The 25,486-nt window shown below is 30.9% G+C and overlaps 3 protein-coding genes across 13 annotated transcripts; 1 reads left to right on the forward strand and 2 right to left on the reverse strand.

The window, feature by feature from the left end:
* Positions 1-669: 669 nt before the first annotated feature.
* On the reverse strand, positions 670-5,516 carry LOC124825188 (Tetratricopeptide repeat (TPR)-like superfamily protein). Of its 11 annotated transcripts, none has more exons than XM_088105486.1 (5): positions 3,469-5,516; positions 2,517-2,687; positions 1,231-1,279; positions 882-992; positions 670-805 (listed from the first exon to the last, which is right to left on the reverse strand). In XM_088105486.1, exon 1 carries the CDS (start codon positions 5,435-5,437, stop codon positions 3,698-3,700), a length of 1,740 nt encoding a protein of 579 aa, XP_087961612.1. In that variant the 5' UTR covers positions 5,438-5,516; the 3' UTR covers positions 670-805; positions 882-992; positions 1,231-1,279; positions 2,517-2,687; positions 3,469-3,697. The 11 variants fall into 11 exon arrangements, with proteins under 11 accessions (XP_087961612.1, XP_087961613.1, XP_087961614.1 ...); XM_088105487.1 differs by having other exon boundaries at positions 882-996; XM_088105488.1 differs by having other exon boundaries at positions 1,227-1,279.
* A 1,607-nt stretch (positions 5,517-7,123) lies between these two features.
* On the forward strand, positions 7,124-13,817 carry LOC124825180 (Galactose oxidase/kelch repeat superfamily protein). The gene is made up of 16 exons (XM_047297732.2): positions 7,124-7,530; positions 7,636-7,714; positions 7,866-8,009; positions 8,340-8,417; positions 8,518-8,622; positions 9,204-9,270; positions 9,359-9,420; positions 9,822-9,961; positions 10,084-10,210; positions 10,320-10,434; positions 11,007-11,095; positions 11,549-11,632; positions 11,711-12,052; positions 12,761-13,276; positions 13,367-13,426; positions 13,545-13,817. Exons 1-16 carry the CDS (start codon positions 7,493-7,495, stop codon positions 13,629-13,631), a joined length of 2,133 nt encoding a protein of 710 aa, XP_047153688.2. The 5' UTR covers positions 7,124-7,492; the 3' UTR covers positions 13,632-13,817.
* Positions 13,818-18,822: 5,005 nt separating this feature from the next.
* On the reverse strand, positions 18,823-19,554 carry LOC124824910 (monothiol glutaredoxin-S2-like). Its single transcript, XM_047297427.2, has one exon. It carries the CDS (start codon positions 19,456-19,458, stop codon positions 19,150-19,152), a length of 309 nt encoding a protein of 102 aa, XP_047153383.1. The 5' UTR covers positions 19,459-19,554; the 3' UTR covers positions 18,823-19,149.
* Positions 19,555-25,486: the final 5,932 nt, after the last annotated feature.

Here is a 25,486-nt window from a genome sequence, read left to right on the forward strand (position 1 = left end):
CTTAAAGTAAATTGAAATGTTACATTTCACACCCCACGACAAAAAATTCGTTGTGATTACAATAAATCAAAATTATTTGGGTAAATTTTCTTTTCCTTCAATTGCGCATTCAATTGGAGCATGCATAGGCTTTTTTCTGTTTGTTTGATTAAATTAATCTTCATTGAAAAGTTGTAAACAGGTTATATTAAATTAATCTTTACTGAGAATTTTTAATGGTAAAATTTTTTATTTAACATTGTAAAAGTTTGTAATTGAATTCATAAACAATTTAATCGAGTTTTTATCCACATTTTTGTTAGATCATTACGTCACAAATAGATATTAAATTACAATTAAGGAGATAATTAAACTGAAGTTCTAATTCATGAATTGTTTGAAAATTTTACATGTTGTAATTTAAGAAACATTTATGAGCGCTTAGGTTTGGAAATCTTTACCACATGTAAATTATTACACTTTTAAAATTTAATTAAATTTTGATTAGTGTGTTAAATGTGTGTAATCAACATATTGGTAATATCGCATTTTATATATGATCAATTTGAACAAAAGGTAAATTCCTATGTATTCAGGGTATGCTGCTCTGTATCTGATCTTTCTATCCTTTCATGTTATTGAAGCGAGTAAAGTAAAATAGGTGCCCAAGTGAATACAATTAATAGATGAAGGTACGATAGTTTCTACAAGTCCTGCTTACCAATTGGATAGTGTGGTTGTCAAAAGGATGAAATATTAAGCTGTTTCCTCTTTATCTTTAAGCAGATAATGCAAATGTTTAGCCATGATTTGGTAAAGTCTTCTTCTGTCAAGAGTAGAGCAGACTTCAGCAAGATAAAATTGAAGTACTACCAGGTTCAAAATACTAAGCCAACTTTTACATTGCAAGAAACGACCGCTCAAAGTTCTTTTCTTTCCCACTTTTAGCAGCATCAAGTACACATTCTATTCCTCGTTCCTTTCATGCAGACTAGGTGTTCCTCTGCTGAATACTGACTTAAACATTCAAAAGAAAAAAACCTATCAATAGATGTTAAAGCGTTTTTACCTCAATAAAAATATCAGTCAGAATCCCATCTGCATATTTCGCAGGTTCTGCTTGCTTAACACTACTCATTGCATTTAGAATCGTATATATAAACAAGCAAAGATGGACTTATGGATAAGAATGGACCAGAAGCATTGGATAAATGACTCTGAATCCTAAAACCATACAGAAAACCCACCCACCACATGCGTTCAGCAACTTTCGGCTTGCTCTGTGTCTGACTTCATTTTCCTGAAATACACACCATTATAATAAAAAATAAGTATTCAAGCTTATGAAGAGTTAGAACAAAATACAGTTCACAGTTATTATAAACAAAGCACCGGAAGTTCCATGACAATATCAACACGCAGAGAGGTAGAGAAAAGGATAACATGGTGTTTAGTTCCAAAGACATTAAGAGAACGTTTTAAACAATCTACTTGGTGAATCTCAATGAGTTTCTCGAGACATTACTAAACAACACTTTCTTGATGCAAGCTTTTCCTATATGAAAAACACTACATTTTTTCTGACGTCAACAGTTAACTTCAATGACAATTGCTTAACAGCATCCCATATTTGAATAATTGATTACAAGATGAATATTGAAAATGATAGGATTGAAAGTTGTAACAATTTGCAAACTACCATGAAAAAATGAAGAGGATTATTTTATATATTCCGTATCTGTTTTTTCTGTTATTAAAGAACATACTGAAAGCTGCTGTATGAGTTATGCACAATTGGATTTCCCTCAATATATTATTATTTATTATTCTAAAACTTTAAAAGAATATCTTTTGTACCAATACAGAAATTCAAATAGAGGAAATACAACTAAGAGTCAACATCTAAACTAAAAACTAAAAGATATCACCCATGTAAACCTCGTCTAGGAGGATCAAAGAAGAAGAATAATTTGTGTGCAGCAATACAACTATACATCTGAACAAAGGAAGCCGCCATGTTGTTTCTCAAACTTCATAAAGTTTTAAGGAAAAAAACCGTTGGCCTTTAGGACCTATTTGTTCTGTACATTCAGAAGCAATGTGGCATAAGTTTGGGAAATTTATCTGTTCCGATTTCAAATCGCATGATAGAAACATAAGCTTGTAGTCAATGTCTAAGGAGAATAACTGGTGATACCAATAAAGACTTAAGGGAAGGTTCCGTTGTCGGCCTCAGTAAATGTCATTGTTCCGATCCCAAGTTCGTGGTTAATCACCGTATATTCGAGATGTTATCAGCCACGGATACTGTTTGGTCCTTAAGGCGCCTCAGAGTATTTAAACTCTCTTAATCCTTTGACTCCTAAGCAATATGAGACTATTTAACATGATAAGAACATAAAGGTCTAATGACTTATCATCTCCAATAAAAGACTTAAGAGGCTGAGGGTTTAAGACACGGGAAAGGTTAATAATTAAGAAAATATCAACTGTTGAATCAAGTATAACTAAGAAAGGGGTAAGACAGAACATGATACCCTCAAAAACTGATACTTGCCAATCTCTGGACTCTATAACCGATTGATCCATCTTCATGTTTCTGATGATGATGAGAGTCTATCAATGTTTGGATCACATTAGGGGTCTCACATGAATGCCAAAGAAATCCAAATATAGAGTCCAAAAATCCATAAACTGTCTTATACAATCTGCAATTATAGACAAAATGACCTATAAAGAGATTCAATACGATTCAATATATTAAATCTAAACTAAAGGGTGTTTCTAAAATAATTTAAAATAAATTATATTCCAAAATATCTCTGAAGAAGAAACCCGAGATTATAAATTTAAAAACCAGAACAAACAAAAATGTTCAACAACGTCTATATACAATAAAGAATCTAAAATAGCCTATAGCTAAACACCACAAGCCTGTTCTATCCCACATGAGAGGTGAAGGCAAATTTTCCCCCTAAAACTTAAAAATTCAACACCAACCATGGGCAGTTAGGCATCAAATAACAGCGTGTATCTCAAACCATCAAGTTCACAGCTGTTGCATCCCGGCGCACAACACCTACGGTTTCAACCCTTTACTAACAAAAAAAAGTTGTATATGTTCATAGTTTTAAGGTTTTTTCACCAAAACCAAGGAAATCATTTAATTTTTTATTTTTAACGCAATTTAAATTTGTTACCTATTATACTCTTTCAGTTTTCTTATTTTAAAGTACATTTATGTGTCATTACATTTTGTCTTTCTGTAATCATAAGTAATTTATCTCTCTCCATATTAATTAAATTAAGGGTATAATTGAAAAAAATTATTATCTTAAAATTTAAAAAAATGACAAATAAAAATGAACCAGTTTTTGTCAAAAAAATGATAACTAGAGGACAGTGGGGAATATTAGCCAAATCACAACATTGATAGTCAATAATTGATGACAATTGCACAAAAACAAGCAAGCGTGTCAATTGTTTTACCAGTATGTCATTCAAGTTTCCTGTATGTTGAGTTATAAGTCTAGGCCGAACGCATTCTAGATTGCCAATGAAGGGGAGCAAAAGGTTAAGGGAAGGCTATAGACCATGAGCTTCAAATTCCTCAAACATAATGGATAAATTATGACATTGAGTCAGTAACCAAATCACGTTCCTCGTCACCTCCCGTCACTGCTTCATTGCTACTATTCAATCCCTCAAAGACTGCCAATCATGGAGCAGTTAAGTTGCTTGTCCAACTACATCCAGGTATCCTGATGATTTCCTTTGCTTCCACACCCTTTCTCATCTTCTTGGAATCATCCCATTTTCCAACAGAAGCATATATGCTAGAAAGAAGAGAACAATAACCAGTTGTATCACTCTCCAGTTTAATGCAATGCTGAACAGCTATTTCCCCAAGATCCACATTATTGTGTAATCTGCAAGCAAGAAGCAAAGCTCCCCAAACACCAGCATTGGGTTGCATTGGCATATTTATTATAAGCTTATATGCTTCATCCAAATATCCTGCCCTCCCTAAGAGATCAACCATGACTCCATAATGATCAATTGAAGGCACGAGTCCATAGTTCTTCATGGAGTTAAAGCACTGGTAACCTTTTTCAACCAATCCAGCATGATTATAGGCAGTTAGGAGTCCAGTGTAGGTGACTATATTAGGAATAATACATTCAGCAAGCATCTGTTCAAATAACTTGATTGCATCAGAGGCCTTTCCATTTATTCCACATCCGTATATCATTGCAGAGTATGCAACCAAATCCCTCTTTCTCAGGCCATGGAATAGCTCGTATGCCATGCCAATGCTTCCACACTTTGCGTACAAATCAATTAAAGCAGTAGCCAAATGATCATCCAAAACAATTCCAAAGTCATTCATACGTGACTCAATCCAGGACCAATGTTCCAGATCCCCCAATTGAGAACAAGCTGATATAACACTAGCAAAAGTCATTTTATCTGGATGTATGTAGATGTTGGGTTTAACCATATCATTAAATAGTTCAAGGGCTTCCTTGGGTTTGCTATTTTGAGCATAACAAGATATCATAGCATTATACGAGAGCAAATCTTTGTGATCCATCTGGTCAAAGAGGTTACGAGCAGAATCAACATCCCCACCCTTCGAATATCCAGCAATCATTGTTATCCAAGATACACAGTTTCGCCTGGGCATTGCATCAAAAAGTTCTCTTGCTGACACTATGCTTCCACAATCAATCAAACCAGTGATCATTGCATTCCAAGAGGCCAGGTTTCTCTCTGGCATTATTTGAAACAAAGTACACGCCTGATCCATATTTCCTGCCTTAACATACCCAGATATCATAGAGTTCCAAGATATAACATCTTTCTTGGGAATCTGATAAAAAAAATCTTGGGCCTCATCCAAGTTACCTGCTTTTAGATAGCCAGATAACAAAGAATTCCAAGAAACCACATTTCGCTCAGCCATTTCATCAAACACGTGTGTAGCAGTCACCATGTCACCCATTTTCGAGTACAAATCAAGAAGGGCTGTTTGTACATAAACACAAGTATGAAATCCAAACACATGAACTTGCCCATGAATTGATACACCTCCCAACAAGTTCTGAATCCTAGCACATGACTTGAGTGCGGAGGAGATAGCATGTGAAGTTGGATACAATCTCATCCTACACATTTCAACATACAGAGAAACAGCTTCGGTAAATAGACCCTTTTGAGAGAAGAACCGAATAACACAACCCCACGAGAAGGAATCTGGATTGTGCAAATGGTGAAGCATTGAGTAGGCATAGTGTGCCACAGTTCTATAGTTAGGGACATCCCAAAGAAGCATGTGATGAATTAAAAGGGGTTGAAGAAAAGTAAAACCATTGATCAATATGTGGGCATGAATTTGCTTTGCCTGCTTCACAGTTGAACATTGTTTCATCAAGGTTACCAATTTGGTAACTACCATTTAAGCTTTCTTGGATTTGCTTTAAAGAAGAAACATCGATCACTCAGTCCAAGCACAAACCTTACTGACAGTTGCCAACATTAATAATGTTCAATTAAATTACAAAATATAATTACATATGTTTTATTTCTTTTTTATCTTTTATTGAATCAATCAAATTACAAAACTTTCATAACATTTTATTTTGTTTTATATATTATTCTTAATTTATTATTCTTCAATTTTCATCTTCTTTACTTTTGTGATCAATCATGGCCTGAGTAGTTGTTTTCTTTATTTTCCCATGTGTCAGTTATTTTCAGTGTTAGAAACAGGTGTTAGGGTTAGGGATTCAGTCTTCAAAAACAAATGCAATTGAAAACAATAATGGATTTTGTCTTTACTGCATGTGTGGTGGGTCCAAAATCACAAACACTAACTTGTGATATGGTCTATGCTTCTCATATAAAATTACTAACCTATCAACCTAACAACATCAACTTTTCAAGAGAAATACAAATCCTAGAAATATTATTAAAAAATATAATAATATTACTTATTGTGAATGTAAAATGTTTATATCATGAATAAATTAGAAATCATCATTGTTATGTTTTTGAAGATAATTGTCATAAAATTATTAAATTTATTAAATAGTGGAAAGATGTGTTTTCAATTTTTTATGATAATAAAAGTAAAATATAATTAAAAAAATAAAATTATAAAAAAAGTTAATTAAAAATAAGACTAACATTTATATTAAAATTATGACAATTATATATATATATATATATATATATATATATTTATGTATACGAATTTGTTTTATAATCTTATAGTTATATAATAATTTCCATAAAAGAATGTACAATTATAAATTTGAAGTTTTGTTTGAAAATTATGATTATAGTTATAAGCTAAATATACTTTCAATTTTTACAGGTAGTATTTTAGGATGATAGAAATAAACAATAAATTAAATAATGTAAGATAAAAAAAAATACTAGATTAATTAAGTATTCAACAAAGAGAAAAATACTACTAACTCAAAACTTGGTAAACTATCAATTCTATTTACTCCTTTTGTTAACTAAACTATACATCTAACTACTTGTATTCTTGCTATTCTTTTTATATCCCATATTCTATAAAATTCACAATTTTTTTATAATTTGTATATTTATTTTTTTAACAAACACATCTTACAATTAAACACAGGTTTAATTATTTCAGATATTAAAAAAACATAAACAAAATTAATGAAATTTAAATTTGTTATATTAAAATAAAAATATTTTTATTATAGTAAAAATAAAAGAAACCCTAGAAAGTTAGAATAATTACATATTATTATTGTTATACAGGGAATTGGAGGAACATAAAGAATGAAAAGAATACCAATTATTTGGAAGAATAAAATTGGTGTAGAAATAAAATAATTTTTAGTATATTTTTATTTTCTTACATATATATATATATATATATATATCTTTTAATTTTTTTATGTAATTTTCTTTTACTTTTATTCATTTTCTTCAATTAAATAGTTTTAATTTGCTGTCTCATGAAAGGTAAGTTGTAAAGCATATGCATGCATAATTAATTATTAATAAAGCAGGAAAGTAGCCAGCCAAATCCCTCTTTTGCGGACCTCACACTGACACTGCACTATTTAGCATGCTAACGTGCGCATCCTCTGTCTCTGTCTCTTTCATTGTCATCAATGCTATGTTCTGTCTGCACTCCATCACTCCCAACCCAACTTCTTTCCTTCTCTCTTCTTCCAAACACAACCACAGCACAATCTATTATAAAAAACTGCACTATCTTCTTACCCTTTTCTTTTTCCCCTTTCTCTCTCATTATTGTCAATCTGATTACTATTATTACCCACTTTTTTCTGGGCACAAACACTGGTAAAGCAAAGCAAAGAAACTCTTTCAGAGACTCATATCAAACAATGTGTCTTCCTTTTCTGCCTTTTTAGGGTTACTTGCTCACTCATTCAATCTTCATCCTTCTCTGCTTCACCTTTTCTTCTTCTTTCCTTTCTTTTTCTCTCGTCCTTTTATCATCATGTTTGGCTTCTCTCGTCGTCGCATGAAACTTGGCAGGTACATCAACACTTTCTTTCTTCAGTCACTTGATTTGCTAACCTGAGTTGCATTTTGAGAGTGTGTTTTTGGTGATGTAATAGTGTGACATTTGTGTTGTGGCAGATTGAAGGTGCAGCTTTCTGAGGCCAACCAGGGAACCAGAACTCCTGTCAGGCATCCCAAAAGAAATGGAAACTCCAATGTAAGAATTTTTTTTCCAGCTAACTCAATTTCACTTATATACACTATTTTAGTCATAGTCAATATCGGTGGGGTTTCCAACATATTTTCATCTCCACACAAAATATGAGTTTGGACAGTGGGATGTTTCCTAAGTTTTAAGGTTGTTCCAGGGAGAAGGAGATGCAGGGTCCAGTGGCCATTCTGATGAAGTTGATTGCCTGCCTTCAGCTGAGATAAGTAGTTGTGCATCAGGTAGCTCAGAGAACTGGATGGTGTTATCTATTGCTGGGGATAAGCCCACTCCTAGATCCAATGTCTGTAATCTTACCATTCTTTTACTTCTCATCTTTTCTGGACTGCAAGTTTTATTATTCCACTAGTAGTAGTATACAGGGATTTGGCTCCTCTAAACTAAACAATGGTAAAGTGAGTATCAACTAATGATATTGTAATACATTCATGATTTGTTTTAAATGTGCACCTAAAATCAGTCTTTGATGATAAACATCAAAGACTCACATTACTTACTTTATTCACTTACTCACTGAAGTGAATTGATCATTTTTAAGTAGCTGAATCCTCATATATAGTGGCAGTGAAGGGGAAAGGACTGAACCGTCATTTTCATTGTGAAATATGTGCAGCATGCAGCAGCAGTCATTGGGAATAAGATGGTAGTGGTAGGCGGTGAATCTGGGACTGGCTTGTTGGATGATGTCCAGGTATAAGTGGGAGATTGTGAGCAGAAACATGAACATTATTTACTACTTACTAGCTTGTTTGTTGGCCATCTCAACTGGTGCTATACTTTTTTATTTTCAGGTGCTGAATTTTGATAGATTTTCATGGACGAAGGCATCGTCAAAGCTTTACTTATCACCAAGCAGTCTGCCACTGAAGATTCCAGCATGCAAGGGCCATAGTTTGGTACTTATGTCCTATTAGCAACATATTCTTATCGACCTTGCTTCATTGTGCAAGACATGGGATAACATGTCTCTCAATGTGTGTAAAGGTCATAAAATTGAATTTCTCAAACAAGTTGACAAAGCAAATAAGGGGCCCGCTGAGTGTCCATATACACACTATTCGTCAGCAAATTTTGTCTGCAACAAATGAATGTTCTACTTAATAATGATAATCAATCATATCTAGTTGCATGACCCCTTGGCATGATGAAGCAATTCAAGGAATCATTAATTATACACTATATAGAAAGTCTGGGCCCTCCAACTTACGATGTTCATAGAAAGAGAAATTTGGGAGAAGATTTTAGAATGGAAAAGACAGTATTTTCAATTTTAAAAACTAAAGGAAAATCCATCAAGAATATGTTTCACGGTAGTAAGTTGTAGCTTGATGTGGGCACAAGAGAAGTACCATAGCTAGTTGACTACTTCAGTGTACTCTTATACTTGAGCTTTGTATCAATTGTATAAATTACTGTAATAATCGATATGATTTGTGTCTGTTTTCGAGTCTCTTACACTTGATGATAAACTGACAAGGTATCCTGGGGGAAAAAGGCTCTTCTAATTGGAGGGAAAACAGACCCGGGGAGTGACAGAATTTCAGGTTGAATTTCATGTTATCTACCTGTAACGGTTCTTTGCTGTTTAATGTTGTGAAATGATTCTGATTGTAATTATTTGTATTTTTATAGTATGGGCATTTGATACAGAGACAGAGTGCTGGTCACTGATGGAGGCGAAGGGAGACATACCAGTAGGGATATCCCTTTCATAACTGCAAATGCTGCAGTGATATAAATTGCTCTTGGGCATTGTCTTTATTGATATGTTGAACCAAATGCTAGTAGCAGTGATATTATGTTACATATATTGCTCCATCATATTATTAAATCTTGATCATTAGAACGTAAAAAAAAAAAATTGAACCAGATCATAAATTATGATTTCCCAGTGGATGGAAAAGCTTTGTTTTGCAATCAAATTGATATTTTTCACACTCAACAAGCATGTAATGTTCATGTCATATTGCATTTCAATGCTGTTTAGTTACAGTAACAACCTGTAATTGCACATTTACTAGAACTGATGTATCATCATTTTCCTTGAATTAAAATCTATATATGGACTCTGACACTTCGAGTTTGTTCTTGGTAGGTTGCTCGCAGTGGTCACAGTGTTGTTAGAGCGGGCACTGTTTTAATATTGTTTGGTGGTGAGGATGCAAAAAGGAGGAAACTGAATGATCTGCACATGTTCGATCTCAAGTCCTTTACATGGCTTCCACTTCACTACACGTAAGTGATTGAAAGAAAAAGGAACTTTTGAAAGAAAAAAGTTGGACTTAGTTGTGATTATGTAATCATAATAATCACCCAATATTCTGATTTATTTTGCTTTGCAATTATATGAATTGTAGGGGAACAGCGCCTTCTCCCAGATTTAACCATGTAGCTGCTCTTTATGATGATAAAATTCTTTATATATTTGGAGGATCATCAAAGTCCAGGACCTTGAATGATTTATATTCACTTGACTTCGAAACGGTGAGTAAGTTCGGTAGGTCCATATATGTGTCTGTATTCTATACTGAAATACCATGCGGATGAATTCTTCGTCGACCATTTAACCTGATCAAAGTATATATTTCTTCAGATGGCATGGTCACGAGTAAAGATACGAGGTTTTCATCCATCACCAAGAGCTGGTTGCTGTGGTGTCCTATGTGGCACTAAATGGTTTATTACAGGGGGTGGAAGCAGGAAAAAAAGTATGTTTTGCAATGGAAGAAGCATTTGTTCATGATATTAAACCCTACTATTTGTTTGTGTGTTTTGAAGTTCTGCTATCTTATAACTGTAGAGTAATAATTTATACACTGGCCTGAAGTGTTTCATTCTGCTTACCGGGTCATAATTGTTACTCTTGCCTTTCTTGTCTGGTGTCATTTCTGTTGATTGTCTAAACTTTGTCAGCATTTCACTTTATTCTTCAAGCTTGTTGGGCTATTTAACCGGAAACAATATTTTTATATAAACGGTTTTTGTTTATCCATGGGGCAATGAGTTTTGATGTATTAGGGGTATCTGAAAAGCATCTTATTGTGTAGTGAATTCTGACTATAAAGGAAGCATTGCAAGTTTTTACCCTTGGCTCAAGCGACCTAGCTGAAGTTATATGCAATATATTATGTAGCAAGCAAATATTGTTAAAGTAGTTTTAATTATATTTAATATTGCCTTCTATATGCGTTTTACTGCGTCCTGTACATTATTTCACAATCTATAAACTTGCCTTATTCTATTCTTTTTTTTCTTCAATATTCCTTTCTTCCTATTCCAGGACATGGAGAGACTGTAATATTTGATATCGTAAAAAATGAATGGTCTGTTGCAATCACTTCGCCTCCATCTTCTATCTCTACAAACAAGGCATGGCTCTCATTCATCTGCTGTCACATACTGGCCTCACTTTTTTCAACTTTTATTTCTTTTATTATTTAATTAAAAGCTTATTAAATGAATAATACCTAATTAAGTTATTATGATATGCTGATTATATTTCATTGCCAAAGGTTCTTGGGCATTCAAATGAGTCAATATATTTCTCGTTTCATGGTTAGCTTTGATATGGTAACATTTTCTTCATAGAATCAGTTAGTTATACCTCCACGTTGCGAGGTGGTTAAGTGTGAATTCAATATCTATCAAATATTATATTTTCATCGATTGTTCCAGCCAATGACTTTTTGAATTAAATCATTTCATTCCTTTATTAAGAACTACCTTAATAATATAATTATTATTTCTAGATGTCTTATATTTCATATGCACGACCATCCTTTCTTCCTGATAAATTGAACAAGATCTCTATTGAATTACCAGGGTTTCAGCATGGTACTTGTGCAGCACAAAGAAAAGGATTTTCTTGTTGCATTTGGGGGTTCCAAGAAAGAGCCATCAAATCAGGTTTGACAGGAAATATGAAGCTAATATTTGAGTTCATTCTTATTTGAATTTAACATGTTTTTTTTCTTGACTTAACAGGTGGAAGTGTTGATTATGGAAAAGAACGATTCAGCAGTAGGGAGACAATCAGCCCCCAGTAAATGTTCAGCGTCTGTACTACTTGAAAAGCATTCATCATCTGCTAGATTTGCCTCCCAACTTAAAGATTGCTCCCAGCATTTAGTTGACTCAGTTGCTAGACAAAATCTAGCTTCTGCAATTGAACATGGTTCTGGCAGGAGATCTCTGTCAGAATCCCTGGTTGTTGACCCAAATTTCCCCCCCACCAACACCTCCCTCCGTAAACAATTTGATCACGATGAAGAATACAATACTGATCTCAAGATGGACAAGAACTCAGATGGAAGTTCTTTCCCTCGGGTAAAACATTTTTCTTTCATTAGCCTTGTGTTCTAATATATAAAATCTTGGTGGACATCTCGAAAAAATGTTGAACCCACCTTGGGCATTTACCTGAAACATCTAAAGAGCTTTATGCATCTTGTTTCAACATGCATACAAATAATATTAATGTAAATGAGATTTGTTTATATCATGTATTTGGTATGCAGATTATATGATTTTGTGAACCCTCCATTGTCAAAATGTATGTAACACCCAAACACATTTATGTAATAGGGTTCTTTTCGGATTATGTCATGAAATTTGGTTTTGGCCATAACATATGAACTATGCTCTCAGATGTTAAATCGTAATTTAAGCGTTCAGATGTCAGAACTGTCTTTGTGATGTGCAAATTGTAATAAACATTTTATCATTGCAGTTCCATTTTATATTTTCATGAATTGCACAGAACGTTGGTAGTGGTCTGTTTATGGTGTAAGGTTTCCTCTAAGGCCATATCTCTACTGGTATTTTGCCCAATTTTTTCATCTTTAACCCTCCTCACCCTTCACTGCATGTAGATCAAATGTTATTTATTTGAGAGTCCATTGTAAAAATCAGATATTCTAGTGTTAAAACATCTAAACTCATGCTAATTTTAGCAATAATTCCTATTCCTATCCTGGTGCTAATATCTCTGACAAACAAAAATCGAACACGGTGTTTTTATTTGACACATTTCAGGCTGGTGATCACAGAACAAACGAAAATGACCATGGCAAACAGATGAACACTGGTGGAACCAAGACCATTATAGAGGAACAGGCCATGTTATCCGGGATTTCAAACCAACAAAACCTAGTATTTGAAAATGACATGCCGCCAGATAGTGATAATTTGTCATTTTCTGAAAACAATAAATCAGCATCAATGTCTACTTCAAATGTCTATCATTACTATGAAAGTAAAGTGGCTTCCCTGATAAGGAAAAATGGAATTCTGGAAGGACAACTTGCAGCTTCCCTAGCAAGCAAAGAAGCCGCAGAGAAAAGCTTGACGTCTGTTCTTAAAAGTAAGCAGGAAATGGAGAGGAAATTGGCAGATGCACAGAAAGAGATGGAATTGATGAGAGAGAAGCTGGCCAGTCTAGAGTTGGCCCAGGAAGAGGCCAACAACCTATCAAACATTGTGCATTCTGACAATGTACGGCTTGAGCATGATGTGGCCTTCCTTAAGGCTGTATTAGATGATACTCAGAAGGTAGTACATACATGACACATTTGATTGGAGCTTCTGCATATATGTTTATTATTATTATTATTATTATAGACCAATTAAAATTTGCTGTAGGAGCTGCATTCTACAAGAGGAGTCATTGCAGGAGAAAGAGCAAGGGCATTTCAACTACAGGTACATCTTTGGATCGATTAGTTTAAGATAAGGCCTTTTTTTGTCCCAATTAATGTTTCCATTCATCTGTATCTGGTTCGTGTTGCTACAATGTTTATCTTTGTTCCGTGTTGTACAGTATGAAGTTTTTCATCTCAAACAGAGATTGCAAACAATGGAAAACCGAGCATCTACTACACCCAGGAAACCGTTTCATGTCCAGTGATGTGAATGTTCGAAGTAGCTCATTCCACTTTAAAATTTCATGTGTATATATATTCGAACCAGTGAATCACACCATACAAGTGCTGTTTTTTTGCCATTGTTATATCAAGAAGCATCGTGTATGTAAATATATTATTTTAATTTAATAATTCTATCTATATTTGAGGTAAATAATTCCTTGGGTGAAGTTCAATAGAATACATTAATAGTAGTAGTTTTGAAATTACTGTCTGTGAAATAAAGAAAGTAATGGTGGCCAAAGATTTGCTGCACAATGATTCCTAGATATGAAATTAATTGCATGAGGTTGAAGAAAGAGGTGCAATGAGAGAGAAAGAGACATAATGCATAGGGAAGAGACAGAGAGGATGCGCACGTTAGCAGCGTGGATGTCAGTGTCAAGTCATTGTTTGGGTTCCGTATAACAAGGATTTTGGTTGGGAAGTCCTACCCTACCACTACTTTTTTATTTTTCTTCTAATTTTAAAATTATTATCTTTTAAAATCAAATATATTTTACCATTTTAAATTAGACCAAGCTAATCTAATGTGGACCACTTATACCCTTACCCTCACCCTCACCCTCGTAAGACTTTTCACGTGATCAGAAAATCTTAAGGATCACACAACAGACCTAAAACCCAATTAACCTTTGATGCATGAAGACCAAGTTTAATGATTAATGGGTTGATTGATGTTAATTACTCACAAACGAGACCAAGCTCAAATTAATGTGCTAGTATTAAATTTACTTTTAATTGACACATCAAGTTTAAAAGCAATCAATCATCTTTATTTTGTTATTTTAAATATAAAACAAATGAATTAATATTTTTAATATATTAACCATTTGTTCTATACTATTTCTTAATATTTTTAAAATATTAAAAAATAGTATTACAGTATTAATTATTTTCTACATTTTTTTTCATTTTTATTTTTATGATTTCTATTTACTTGGTTGGTCCTTTAATAAAATAAAATTTAGAAAAATATATTTTATTTTTATTTTTAAAAATAATATAATACAAATTGTTTGTATTGCCATATAAAAAATGATCTTCCATATGATTTTTTTTCTTAATCAATTTAAATCATGACAGCCATTCCTAAAAATTATTTTAAAAATTAGTTAATTTTAAAAATAAATAAATAATTACTTTTTTTTAATTTTTAATTTTATATACATTTTAGTCATAATTAAAAGCTTTTATCTAATATATCACTTATTATTAAAGAATAGCTTATATTTAAAATATTAATTTTTTTCTATGCTATTTCTTTCATTCTTGATTTTATCCTCTCCTAATTTTTAATTAGTTGATCTTTTAACACGTTATTAATGATTAAGTTATATTTACAGTTTTAATTCTTTTTTCATATTAGTTTTTAATTTTTAATTTTATCCGTTTATGATTTTTAATTACTTTGTCATATATTAAAATTAAATTTAAAAATATATATTTTAGTTCTAAGTCTTAAAATAATATTATTTAAAAAATAATATATGTTTATTAATAATACAAAGTTTTACATTGTCATATAAAAAATTGTTATGTAATACTTCCATCTATAAAATAAAAACTAAAAATAAATTTATCATTATTATATTAAATATTTTTATTATTAAATATTCTTCATATTTTTATTAAATAAAAATTAAATTAATATTATTTAATAAAAAGATACATTTATAATGAGACAAGTATAACAAAAATCATTAGACAAGTCTAAAAATATTTAATAAATGAGTATAACCATACATTAATTATATGAGTATAACAGAAAATATTATAAGAGATATTTCATTCAATTATTAGACTAGTATAAAAAAATATTAAATGATTTTGTCAATCCATTGTTTAGACAAGTTTAATAATATATTAGATGAAATCTGTTCACAGAGTTACATCATATACATTGTACAAGTTTGTTTCTCAATATGCAACAGGACTTTATTAATGGGCATTAAATGTGTTTGTCCATTCATTGTTTAAACAAGTCTTAACACAATTAAATGAGTCTATAAATACATTGATTGGACGATTGTGTTAATATATTAATTAAACAATTTCAGGAACAAACACTAGACCGGTATATGTTTATACACTTATTAGACAAATCTAGTAGTATACATTAGACAAGTTTGTTTATACATAAATTAGACGTGTTTATTAATACACATTAGACAAGTTTGGTCACTCACTAATTAAACGAGTCTTGTAATACATATTACATGAATTTGAATATACATATCAATAAACATTATATGAGCATGTTTGTATATTGGTTAAACAAGTCTAACAATATATATTAGGTGAATTTATTGATGTAGATTACACGAGCCTAATAATATACATCAAACGGGTCTTTCCATACACTGATTAAAAGAATATAGCAAAAAAAAGTACATGAGATTATCTATACAATAATTAGATAAGTATAATAAAAAATACTAGACAAGTCATTTTATACGTTGATTAGACGAGTATAACAAAAAGTAGACAAGTTTAGGAATATATTGATTAGATAAGCAAAGCAAAGCAAAAAACATTAGAGGAGATTGTCGATGTATTGATTAAATCAGTTTAACAATATACATTAGACGAGTCATTCATATATTTATTAAATTACTCTAGCAATCTACATTAGACAAGTCTTTCAACACATAAATTAGACGAGTCTATTAATAAACATATTATACAAGTATGATCATTTACTTCTTAGATGAGTCATTTTATACACTGATTAAATGAGTATAAGAATACATATTAGACGAGTATGTCCACACGCTGATGAGACACATCTTGTAACGCACATTAGACGAGTTTGTCCACACACTAATTATTACACTAGTCTAACAATATTAGACAAGTCTATTCATACACATATTAGATGGTGATTAGATGAGTCTAACAAGATATATTGAATGAGTTTGTTAATACATTAATTAGACAACTCTAACAGATCACAACTCTATTCATACACTAATTTATATTTTATATTTTTAACTAGTCAACTATAGATATTTCTGCATATCTTTTATAAATTTAGAAAGTATACTCCATTTTTACATATATTTTATCCTTTATATTTTTACAAAGTCTACTATTTATATTTTTATAAGTATATTAACTTTTTAAATCTATAAATTATTTTTAAAATTAATTCTATTCAAACTTTAATTATAAACTTAAAAATATTTATTATTTTTTTCTCGATACGTAATTCTCTTCTAATAAACACACAAACCAACATTAACCCGTAAATAAATACATGTTTAATTCTAGTTTTGTAAATAAAATAACATAACTAAAAGTATCACCCACATGACCTAGTTAATAACATCTCTATCCTTTTTCTGTATACTTGATGATGTTCACGAGGGTATTACAATTTCTTTCATGTTATTTTTCTGAACACAAATGGAGGAAACAGACAGTGTTGCAGGTGTTCCAACAGTCTCCATCATGTCCTCTCTCAAACTGCATTCTTCTCCATGAGGCCATGCTAACTTTTCTCCTACTCAGAAAAAAAAACATCATCATATATAATTATGCTCCACTTTTGTGTTTTTGTCTCTTTGTTCAAGATTTAACTATTTGATGATGTTAGCAAAAGGGAGAGGTCAAATTTACTTGTATTATAATTTGTGCATATGCATGCATGTGTCCCTTTTCAGCTAGGATAATGCTATTACATGCTAACTTTCAAATAATTTCTACACTTTTTTTTTTCTTTCTTCCACATCCATTGTTTTCTCTCTTGTTTTTCCTTTTCCATATCCATTATTATAAAAACTGGAACTCACTCTTTTAGTTTCCAAAATATCATATCTACTCTCCAGTTTTATTTTTCTTATTTCACTAATTACCAATTATTTAAATATTTTCTTAATTTTTTTTCATTATATTAAAAATTTAAGTGAATCTAAATCTTATATTAAATAACAAAATATCATTTTTTTACATATTTTCGTTTAAAAAATCTATTTTTTTTATTATATTAGAAATTTAAATGAAGTTAAATTTTATATTAAATAAAAATTAGAAAATTGAGTATGAGAGAAAACTTATAAATTCATTAATTTTATGTTTTAAATTAAAAATAATATATACTTTTTTTTTATGAGTTTGACTTCGTTGTTGTGTCTTGTCAGCTAATTCCTTCTAGAAAACCCATCACATTGCAAATTTTGTTTCATATGGTTACCAATTTTTCTTTTCTAATAATTAATGTCTCTAATTATAATTTGGCTATACATATCAAAATAATTTGTTTGTGGTTACTCCCAAATGTCAACAACCCTCTTCCATTTTCAACGGGAATAGTTCTTTTGGATAAAAATATTTGTAGATTATATTTGTGTACAATTTCAATTACACATTACTTTAAGCAATGCAATTTTGTTTGTTTTCAATATTCAGCAAGAGTAAGTTGTTAATTATGGGAGAAACTACAACACTACAATTTCAAATTGAATTACTAGCTGAGAATCAAAGAGACTAAGATAGAAAAAGGAACTGAAGTTTAAAAATATAATGAATTTGAAGAAAACAATTAAAATATCAGAATATTTTGTTGTTAAGATTTTTTTTATCAGCAAAAAATTTTAATTAAAACATTTGGGATGCTCCAGACCATATATGTATTAAGAAGTAATACCCAAAGCTCAATATTTTGCATTGCATCCCTATGTATTTAAAAGACTTTACACAATAGCTTAAACACACAAAAATAAATTTAAAATTATTGTTAGATAATCACTTATTGCTACACTTCCAAAGTTACTTCAAAGCATAAATAATTTCGAGTTGTTTGCAGCAATAGAAAGTTTATAGTTTTTCAAACTTTAGAATTTAGAAAACAATGGCTAAAAGTATCTATAAAAAGTTATTTCATCTTTTAATAATAACTTGAACATCACGTACTCTTTCAAGTAATTAAGTGCTGGAAGAAGACGCAGCTTGTAGCCGAATCACACGTCATAAATACTCCACCTTTTACTGGTATAAGATTCTGTTCTCGTTTAATCTTTTATGCAATTATTGTTCTTCAAACAAATACTGTCATATTTCCTTCTTCAACACTGAAAAAATAGCTACCTTAAACGGTTCAAAATACATTCTAAGAGCAATTAATTATCTTTCTCAGGTTAGACTGATATATATGTTATAGTCCGCAACTCCATGTAATTTATAAGAACAATATATATAAATATATATCAAAAAGATAAGATTACATCTAAGCCATCAAAAAAAGGCTAAACCAGAGCTGCATGAGTTAAGTTAGCCTTATTATTACATAGCTGGTGCGATAACTCTATACTAATTAATAATAGCAGATGCATGCATGGATATATAGCTTGTTGATTACATATATATCCTGCCCCTACCTATGTAATGGCATGATTAGATACATATATATATAGTTATATATAATAGCGAAAAGATGTTTATTAGAGTGTGCATGATGACGAGTGATGAGTAGGGTGAAGATCAAATGCATAATATCGTTGATCAAACCCAAAGAGCTCCTGCTTTTTTGAGCATTGGAATCAAGGAGCGATCAAGGTGAAGACTCATGACTTCATTGGCTCCACCAACAAGCTCACCACCAATGAACACAGCAGGCACAGAGGGACTGCAACCTAGCCTTGAAAGAGCTTGCTCAATGTCTCTGCCTCTTGGTATCTCATCAAGCTCGTGAACCAATGGATTCACTCCAAAGTCACAGAAGAGGGTCTTGATGGTGTGGCTCATGCAGCAAGAGCTCTTGCTGAAGATCACCACTGGTCTTTCTGAAACCATCTTGTTCACCCTATCCATTACGAGACAATGCCAAATGGGTTGAAATCTGAAGGGAAAAGAAAGCAAAGGATGTGGTATTGATGAGGTTTTTGATGTGGTTTTTGATGTGAGATTGAGCCAAACGTGGCATTCTTATATAGTGGTTTGAAGGCTTTTAGGTGGTGGTGTGGTGGATTGGCATCGCTAAGCAAAGAAAAAGATAGGGTGACAATGGAGAAAAAGTGGAGAATCATCGATCAGATATTTGGGTCGGTTTCGAAATTTTCTTTGATCATTTGTTGAAAGTGATTGATCCAACTCTTCCTTTTACTACAGACGAATCTCTCTATCCATGCATGCATACGGAAAAACAAGGACGAGTCCTTGGCATGCCTTCAAAAGAAAATTATGCTTATATCACTTCTTTCACAATTCTATTTCTATGTTTCATGCACACAGTTTTTTGATTCTTGGGACATAATCTACAGTTTTCGTGTTTTGTTTTTTCACGATTGCATATATACGTACGACTCCTGTTTCTGGAATTAAGAATAGTATATATATGTTCTGTGCATGGAATTTGTTAATTAATTAATTTTCCAATCATGGTAAAAATCTATTTTTTCTTTTAAGTACTTATTATTTAAGTTTGTGATGCTAATGGTGAAGTTTCTGCCTTATCTATCTTTGAGGCATCTGCTGCGTTGGAAGAAAAGTTGAATTTATCCAATTGGGACCTCTTTTTGTGCTATTTAGATTCGCATCCAATTCTAGAAAGGGAAAGATCATTCAAGCTGTATTGGAGTTATTGGAAAATAAATATTTCTGACATAATATTATTTATGACCTTTTGCTGTTCTTGTTTTTTTTTTTTTTCATTTTATTTGTTTTCAAAATACTTTTTATGATAATTTTTGCGATTATTTTTACACATGTTTTTTGTTGCCATGAACCATTATTAAAACTGTTTCGCCGTAAAGCAATTTATACTGTGATTGTCAAGCCTCTCATATTTTCGGGATTAATTAATATGCAAAATTTATGGGGCAAGTAAAACTATAAATAATATTCAATTTTATCGGAGAACTAGATATAAAATAATAATAATTTTTAAATCGAATCGAATATTTATAATTCAACTAGAAGGCTATGGAGACAGAGATCATTCAAGGATTGAGGTTCTGGGCCATTTATTTATATTAATTAGATAGCTTCAAAATTACATTTGCTTGAATAAGAAGGGATTTTCATAGTGGTTTATTTTGTTTTGTCAGCTATAATTTTCAATCATTGAAATTAGTTCTTCAATAAGAAGGGACTTGCAATGACTTAAATTTTTTAACTGAAGCAATTAATTTTAAAATTAACTTATATAAAACATTTTCATTTTTTTTAAAAAAATACTTTACCATTTGAAGCAAATAATTATCATAAAACTGACAGACATATATATAGTTTTTAAACAATTAATGATGAGTAAACTCTTTGAACTTAACTTTACTTATATTTGTTTAAATATGCATTATTGTAAATTGTTTATCAAGTCATGTTTAAAAACCGGGTGGTAATTGCAAATTTTCAAAATAAATCATAGAAATATAATTATTTTAAAAATAATTTAAAAATAATTATAAAAAATATTTTGCGTATTTGCAAATATTGAAAGTTTCAACTAGAGATAAGGTTAAATTATAATATATAAATGGAATGCAATCCTCGTTTTACATGAGGTCAGGTTTAAAGCTCATTTTTTATTAGCAAATGCGTGTTTGAATACATAATCCATGTTCAATAAATTAAATAATTTCTATTCAACATTATCTTTATCATTTTTTTTACATTCTCGTTAATGCAGAAAATATTTCAGAATAATGTATCGCTTTATTCCTTGCAATAACGTGTCAACTTTCTTTTTCTACGTTTTTAATCTTTTAAAACTTTTATCCCAATTTTTTTTTCTTATTTGAAACATTATGGGAAGATTTTTTTTCTTCTCAGAAAAAAAAAAAATATCACTTACAACTTCATACATGTTGACGTAGTTAGATACAAAATATGATAACGCAGTTAGGTACAATATCCAATTCATTTAAAGTCTATATAAGAAGCATTTTAACATCTTTTTGAACTTTTCAACGATATATTTGGTAAATTAACAAACATAGTCTTAAACTTTACAAATGATAGACAAATAAAATATCGACAGTTAATTAAAAAGGAAACAAGAAATATTAATTTTGCCCAAACACATTCATACAATATTTCCATTGAATGAGAGATGCTAAATCAATGTAGAAACATATATCCTTTTATAACATGTTTTGGAGGATATATATTTCATCAAACATTTGCTCAATTAACTTGTAGAATGATATTAGCAATCAAGAACAAGAAAAGTGATAGTCATATACTTTTTTTTTTTCATGTATAATTTCTCTTACTTTATATATACATCTTTTAGCATTTGAGATTACATTAAAAAATAATAATAATTGAATAATGGTTTGTAGTTGCATACATGCATGGTAATGTTAGAACCACAAAGATTTGAGATGATTGTGAATCACAATTATTGGTGGCAGTGACGTAGATTTACAACGACCTTACAGTATGGGAAAGAAAATTGCAATAAATAAAAGAAATTCTTTTTGCAGCAATTCGATACAGAACTATTTTTGAAGTTTGTTCGTGGTACATAATAAGGACGAAAAATATTCTGGGAAATTTCTAGATAATGCATGCATGCAACATGCTTGGTTGTGACTAAAGGAATCTTGGTGTGGTGCAAGGTGTTAGGGTTTTTCTCTCTTTTACATATACCCTTCTCTGCTTCTCTAATCTAACATGGCGCCACGTTTTCTTTTGATACCAACTTCATCCAACACTAAAAAACAAAATAATATATATATATGTTAGGGGCACGCTTTAGGGTTCCTCCCTACGATTTAAGGTACTTTAGTCTCTCCATATTGCCTCTACTAAGAACCCAAAGGCCATTTCTTCTTGCCCGTAGTTCATTTCACCGTACGTCACCTGAATATGCTCATGTACTTATATATATTATACATTAAAAAGTAAGAGTTAAATTTCAAATACACTTTATACTGCTATGAGTCGAAAAAAGAATAGTTTTCCATCTCTATTTTTAAAAAAAAAAGTCAAAAAACTATTATCTATTCATTTTATCTTTAAAAAACATTATGTAACTTAAGAAATATTATATAATAATATACGTATATATATAATTAAATAGAGATGGACATATACGACGAAAGATATCGAACAGAAAAAAGAAGAAAGAATGTTGACTTTATAGTTGGAAAAGGATTGATAGAGAAAATGTAGTGACACAAAATTGTGATTTTGAGAGTTGAAGTACACAACTGTACATATTGCTATTTTATTAATATAATCGTGCATATAAGATATACATTCTGAACAGAGGAAAAAGAGAAGGATCAAATCAAGAGCCATGTTACAAAAAATAAATAAAAAATGAAAGAGCCATGTTTAAGTGATATAATATATATAAATATATATACCTTTTTGGCTTGGCTATTGCTTTATAAGATACGAGACAAAGAGAATTGAATAGCTTAGCCTCTCGCGAAGCATCGAAAATCCCTCCAAAAAGCACAATCCAAAAGGAAAATTCTCTTGTTTCTCTCTTTTTTTCGCATGCCGAATAAAATAATTCAAAAGTATATATATATATTTACACACAGAAATACTCATATGGGTGATGAACTTTTGCAATTTATAACACTTATTTATTCCATAGTTATAAGAAAAAAATATTCGGAGATTTTAACAAGATTGTCTGACTATGATTCCCACGAGCATTACGATTTGTCTTTGATTGCGGCAGAGCATCTATCTTAATCCACAACAAATGCAATTGCAATGTTTTAACACATGCAAAATTATCTTACGATTTCTTTTTAATCTATAATTAATCTAAAATCTCAAGGTAATAAATTTGTAAATTTGTTTAATTTTAATTTAATGTGAGATTTAAATTTATAATTGGATTCCTAATACGATATTTATGTATTTTTGTTTTGCTTAGATAAAAAAAGTAACATATTTACCATTACAAATGTTATTCAACCTTTAAACCTTAGATTACTGGTAAAGTATATGTTGAGAGAAAAAGAAAAAGCATAGTATAGCTATCCTTTGGAGCAGTCAATTTGGTTTTTATATGCGCATCAAGAAATTGATTTAGTGAGCCACTTGGGAAGAAAAAGGTTGCAGTTTAGGGATGAATAATTGACTTTAAGTATTGCAGAATAATGAAATTAAATTTGGTAACAGTGACATTTTTGCTGTTTGTTAAGAACACGGACTCCACACAAGATCATGTAGTAATAATATATTCTGATTTTGTGAGCGTGGACATGCTGTGCTATGCTAACTGATAAGATAGGGTTTTGATTGCAAACTCTCAGACCAATTGAAATGCTTCAAGAACATAGTTGGTGATCTTTAAAATTGGATGTGATATATGATATGATACTAATATATTATATGATTTCAATTTCATACATCTTATTACCTTTTTCTTCTCTTTTTCCAGTACAACCTTCATGTTTTTCTTCACAGAAACGTGTGTGCTATAATTTCATTCTATTCCCTTGTAACCACAAAAAATTTCCTGGTTTTGCTTTAAATATTTCTGCAAAATAAAACCTCGAGTATTGAATTAACTTTCAAGAGCAAATTTAACTTATCTAAATTTTTTAATAGTACTGTTAAAATGGATCATTCGGTTCAATCCGACCAGACTTATCACGGGTTAGTCACATAGTGAGCCAACCAGTTTATTTATTAGCGAGTCAAAAAAAATAGGACTCAACCCGATCCATCACGAATTAGTGGGTTAAACAGGGAGTGTTAGTCCCTTCACCACCACGCCTCCTTACACTTCTCCAATTTTTTTTTAATTCCAAAAATATCCTTATTTACTTTTACCTTTTACCTTTTTTAACTTTTTCTTAAAATCTTAATTTTTTACTCTCTTATTCACTCAGCCGCACACCACACCCTCATCCCCACACTCTTAGACTTTGTTTGCTTGAATGGATTTGTGGGAGAGTGATTGAGGGGATTTGGAGGTAAATTTTTTTGTTATTTATTTGAGTGGATTTGGAGGTAAGTGAAAGTGAATTTGGAAGTAAAGTTTGTGAGAATTAGTGTAGAATTTGATTTATATGACAAATTAAAAAAAAAATACTTCTAAATTCATTCTCATTTATCTTCAAATTCACTCAAATAAACAACAAAAAAATTTACTTTCAAATCCCCTCAATCAGTCTCCCCCAAATCCATTCAAGTGAACAATTTACTCTTCTCTTTCTCTTTCCCCAATTTCTCATCTTCTTCTTTCTCCAATTTACCATTTTCGTCAAGGTTCTCTTCTCCTTTGCTTGGTTGGTGGTGGGTTCATGCTTTACAGTTTGGTGCTTCCTTTGTTGTTGTCTCCGATCCATTTTAGTAATTTTATATGCACATCTTTTCCGTGTTAAACGAAGAAGAAGAGAAACGCTAAAGGCTGCAACGAATATTGGACATCCATTGATCCTTCAATGGATCTCAATATCCGTGGACGGATCTCGAGACCCGTTGAAGGCTCAACGGATGTCCCATATCCATTGAAACCTTTCAACGTTTTCGGTGTTTTCCTTTGTTAAAGGTCCAACGGATCTCCCATATCCGTTGAGGCCTTAGCGTTTCGTTTTCTTGTTTTTTTTAGGTTACTAATTTAATTTTATTTAGGTTGTTAATTTTTGTACATTTATTTTAATTTAATATTTTCTGTAGTATTATTTATTTATAAATGAAGTGTTTGTAAAAAAAATAAAAGAAAGCATGGAAAGCTGAACGGATTCTTTAATTTTATTTTTTACTTTTTAGTTTATTAATTTATTGATTTGTAAATTAATTTTTAGATACTTTTAAAGTAATTATATTTTAATTATAATTATATTTAAGTAAATTATGTATTTATAAATAAATAAATTTTGTTTTATTTAACGAATTAATTATTATTAATTTAATTAAACTT

The sequence above is a fragment of the Vigna umbellata genome, chromosome 1, assembly GCF_029865625.1.
Source record: "Vigna umbellata cultivar VRB3 chromosome 1, Vumbellata_1.0, whole genome shotgun sequence".
Lineage (NCBI taxonomy): Eukaryota > Viridiplantae > Streptophyta > Magnoliopsida > Fabales > Fabaceae > Vigna > Vigna umbellata.

What these genes read in the sequence shown, in the direction of transcription:
- LOC124825188 (XM_088105480.1), bottom strand. Translation starts at nt 5,437, where the DNA reads ATGGTAGTTACCAAATTGGTAACCTTGATGAAACAATGTTCAACTGTG.
- LOC124824910 (XM_047297427.2), bottom strand. Translation starts at nt 19,458, where the DNA reads ATGGATAGGGTGAACAAGATGGTTTCAGAAAGACCAGTGGTGATCTTC.
- LOC124825180 (XM_047297732.2), top strand. Translation starts at nt 7,493, where the DNA reads ATGTTTGGCTTCTCTCGTCGTCGCATGAAACTTGGCAG. An exon ending in GGGTGGAAGCAGGAAAAAAA is followed by an intron (nt 10,435 to 11,006) that starts GTATGTTTTGCA and finishes TTCCTATTCCAG; the next exon opens with GACATGGAGAGACTGTAATA. An exon ending in CTTCTATCTCTACAAACAAG is followed by an intron (nt 11,096 to 11,548) that starts GCATGGCTCTCA and finishes TTGAATTACCAG; the next exon opens with GGTTTCAGCATGGTACTTGT.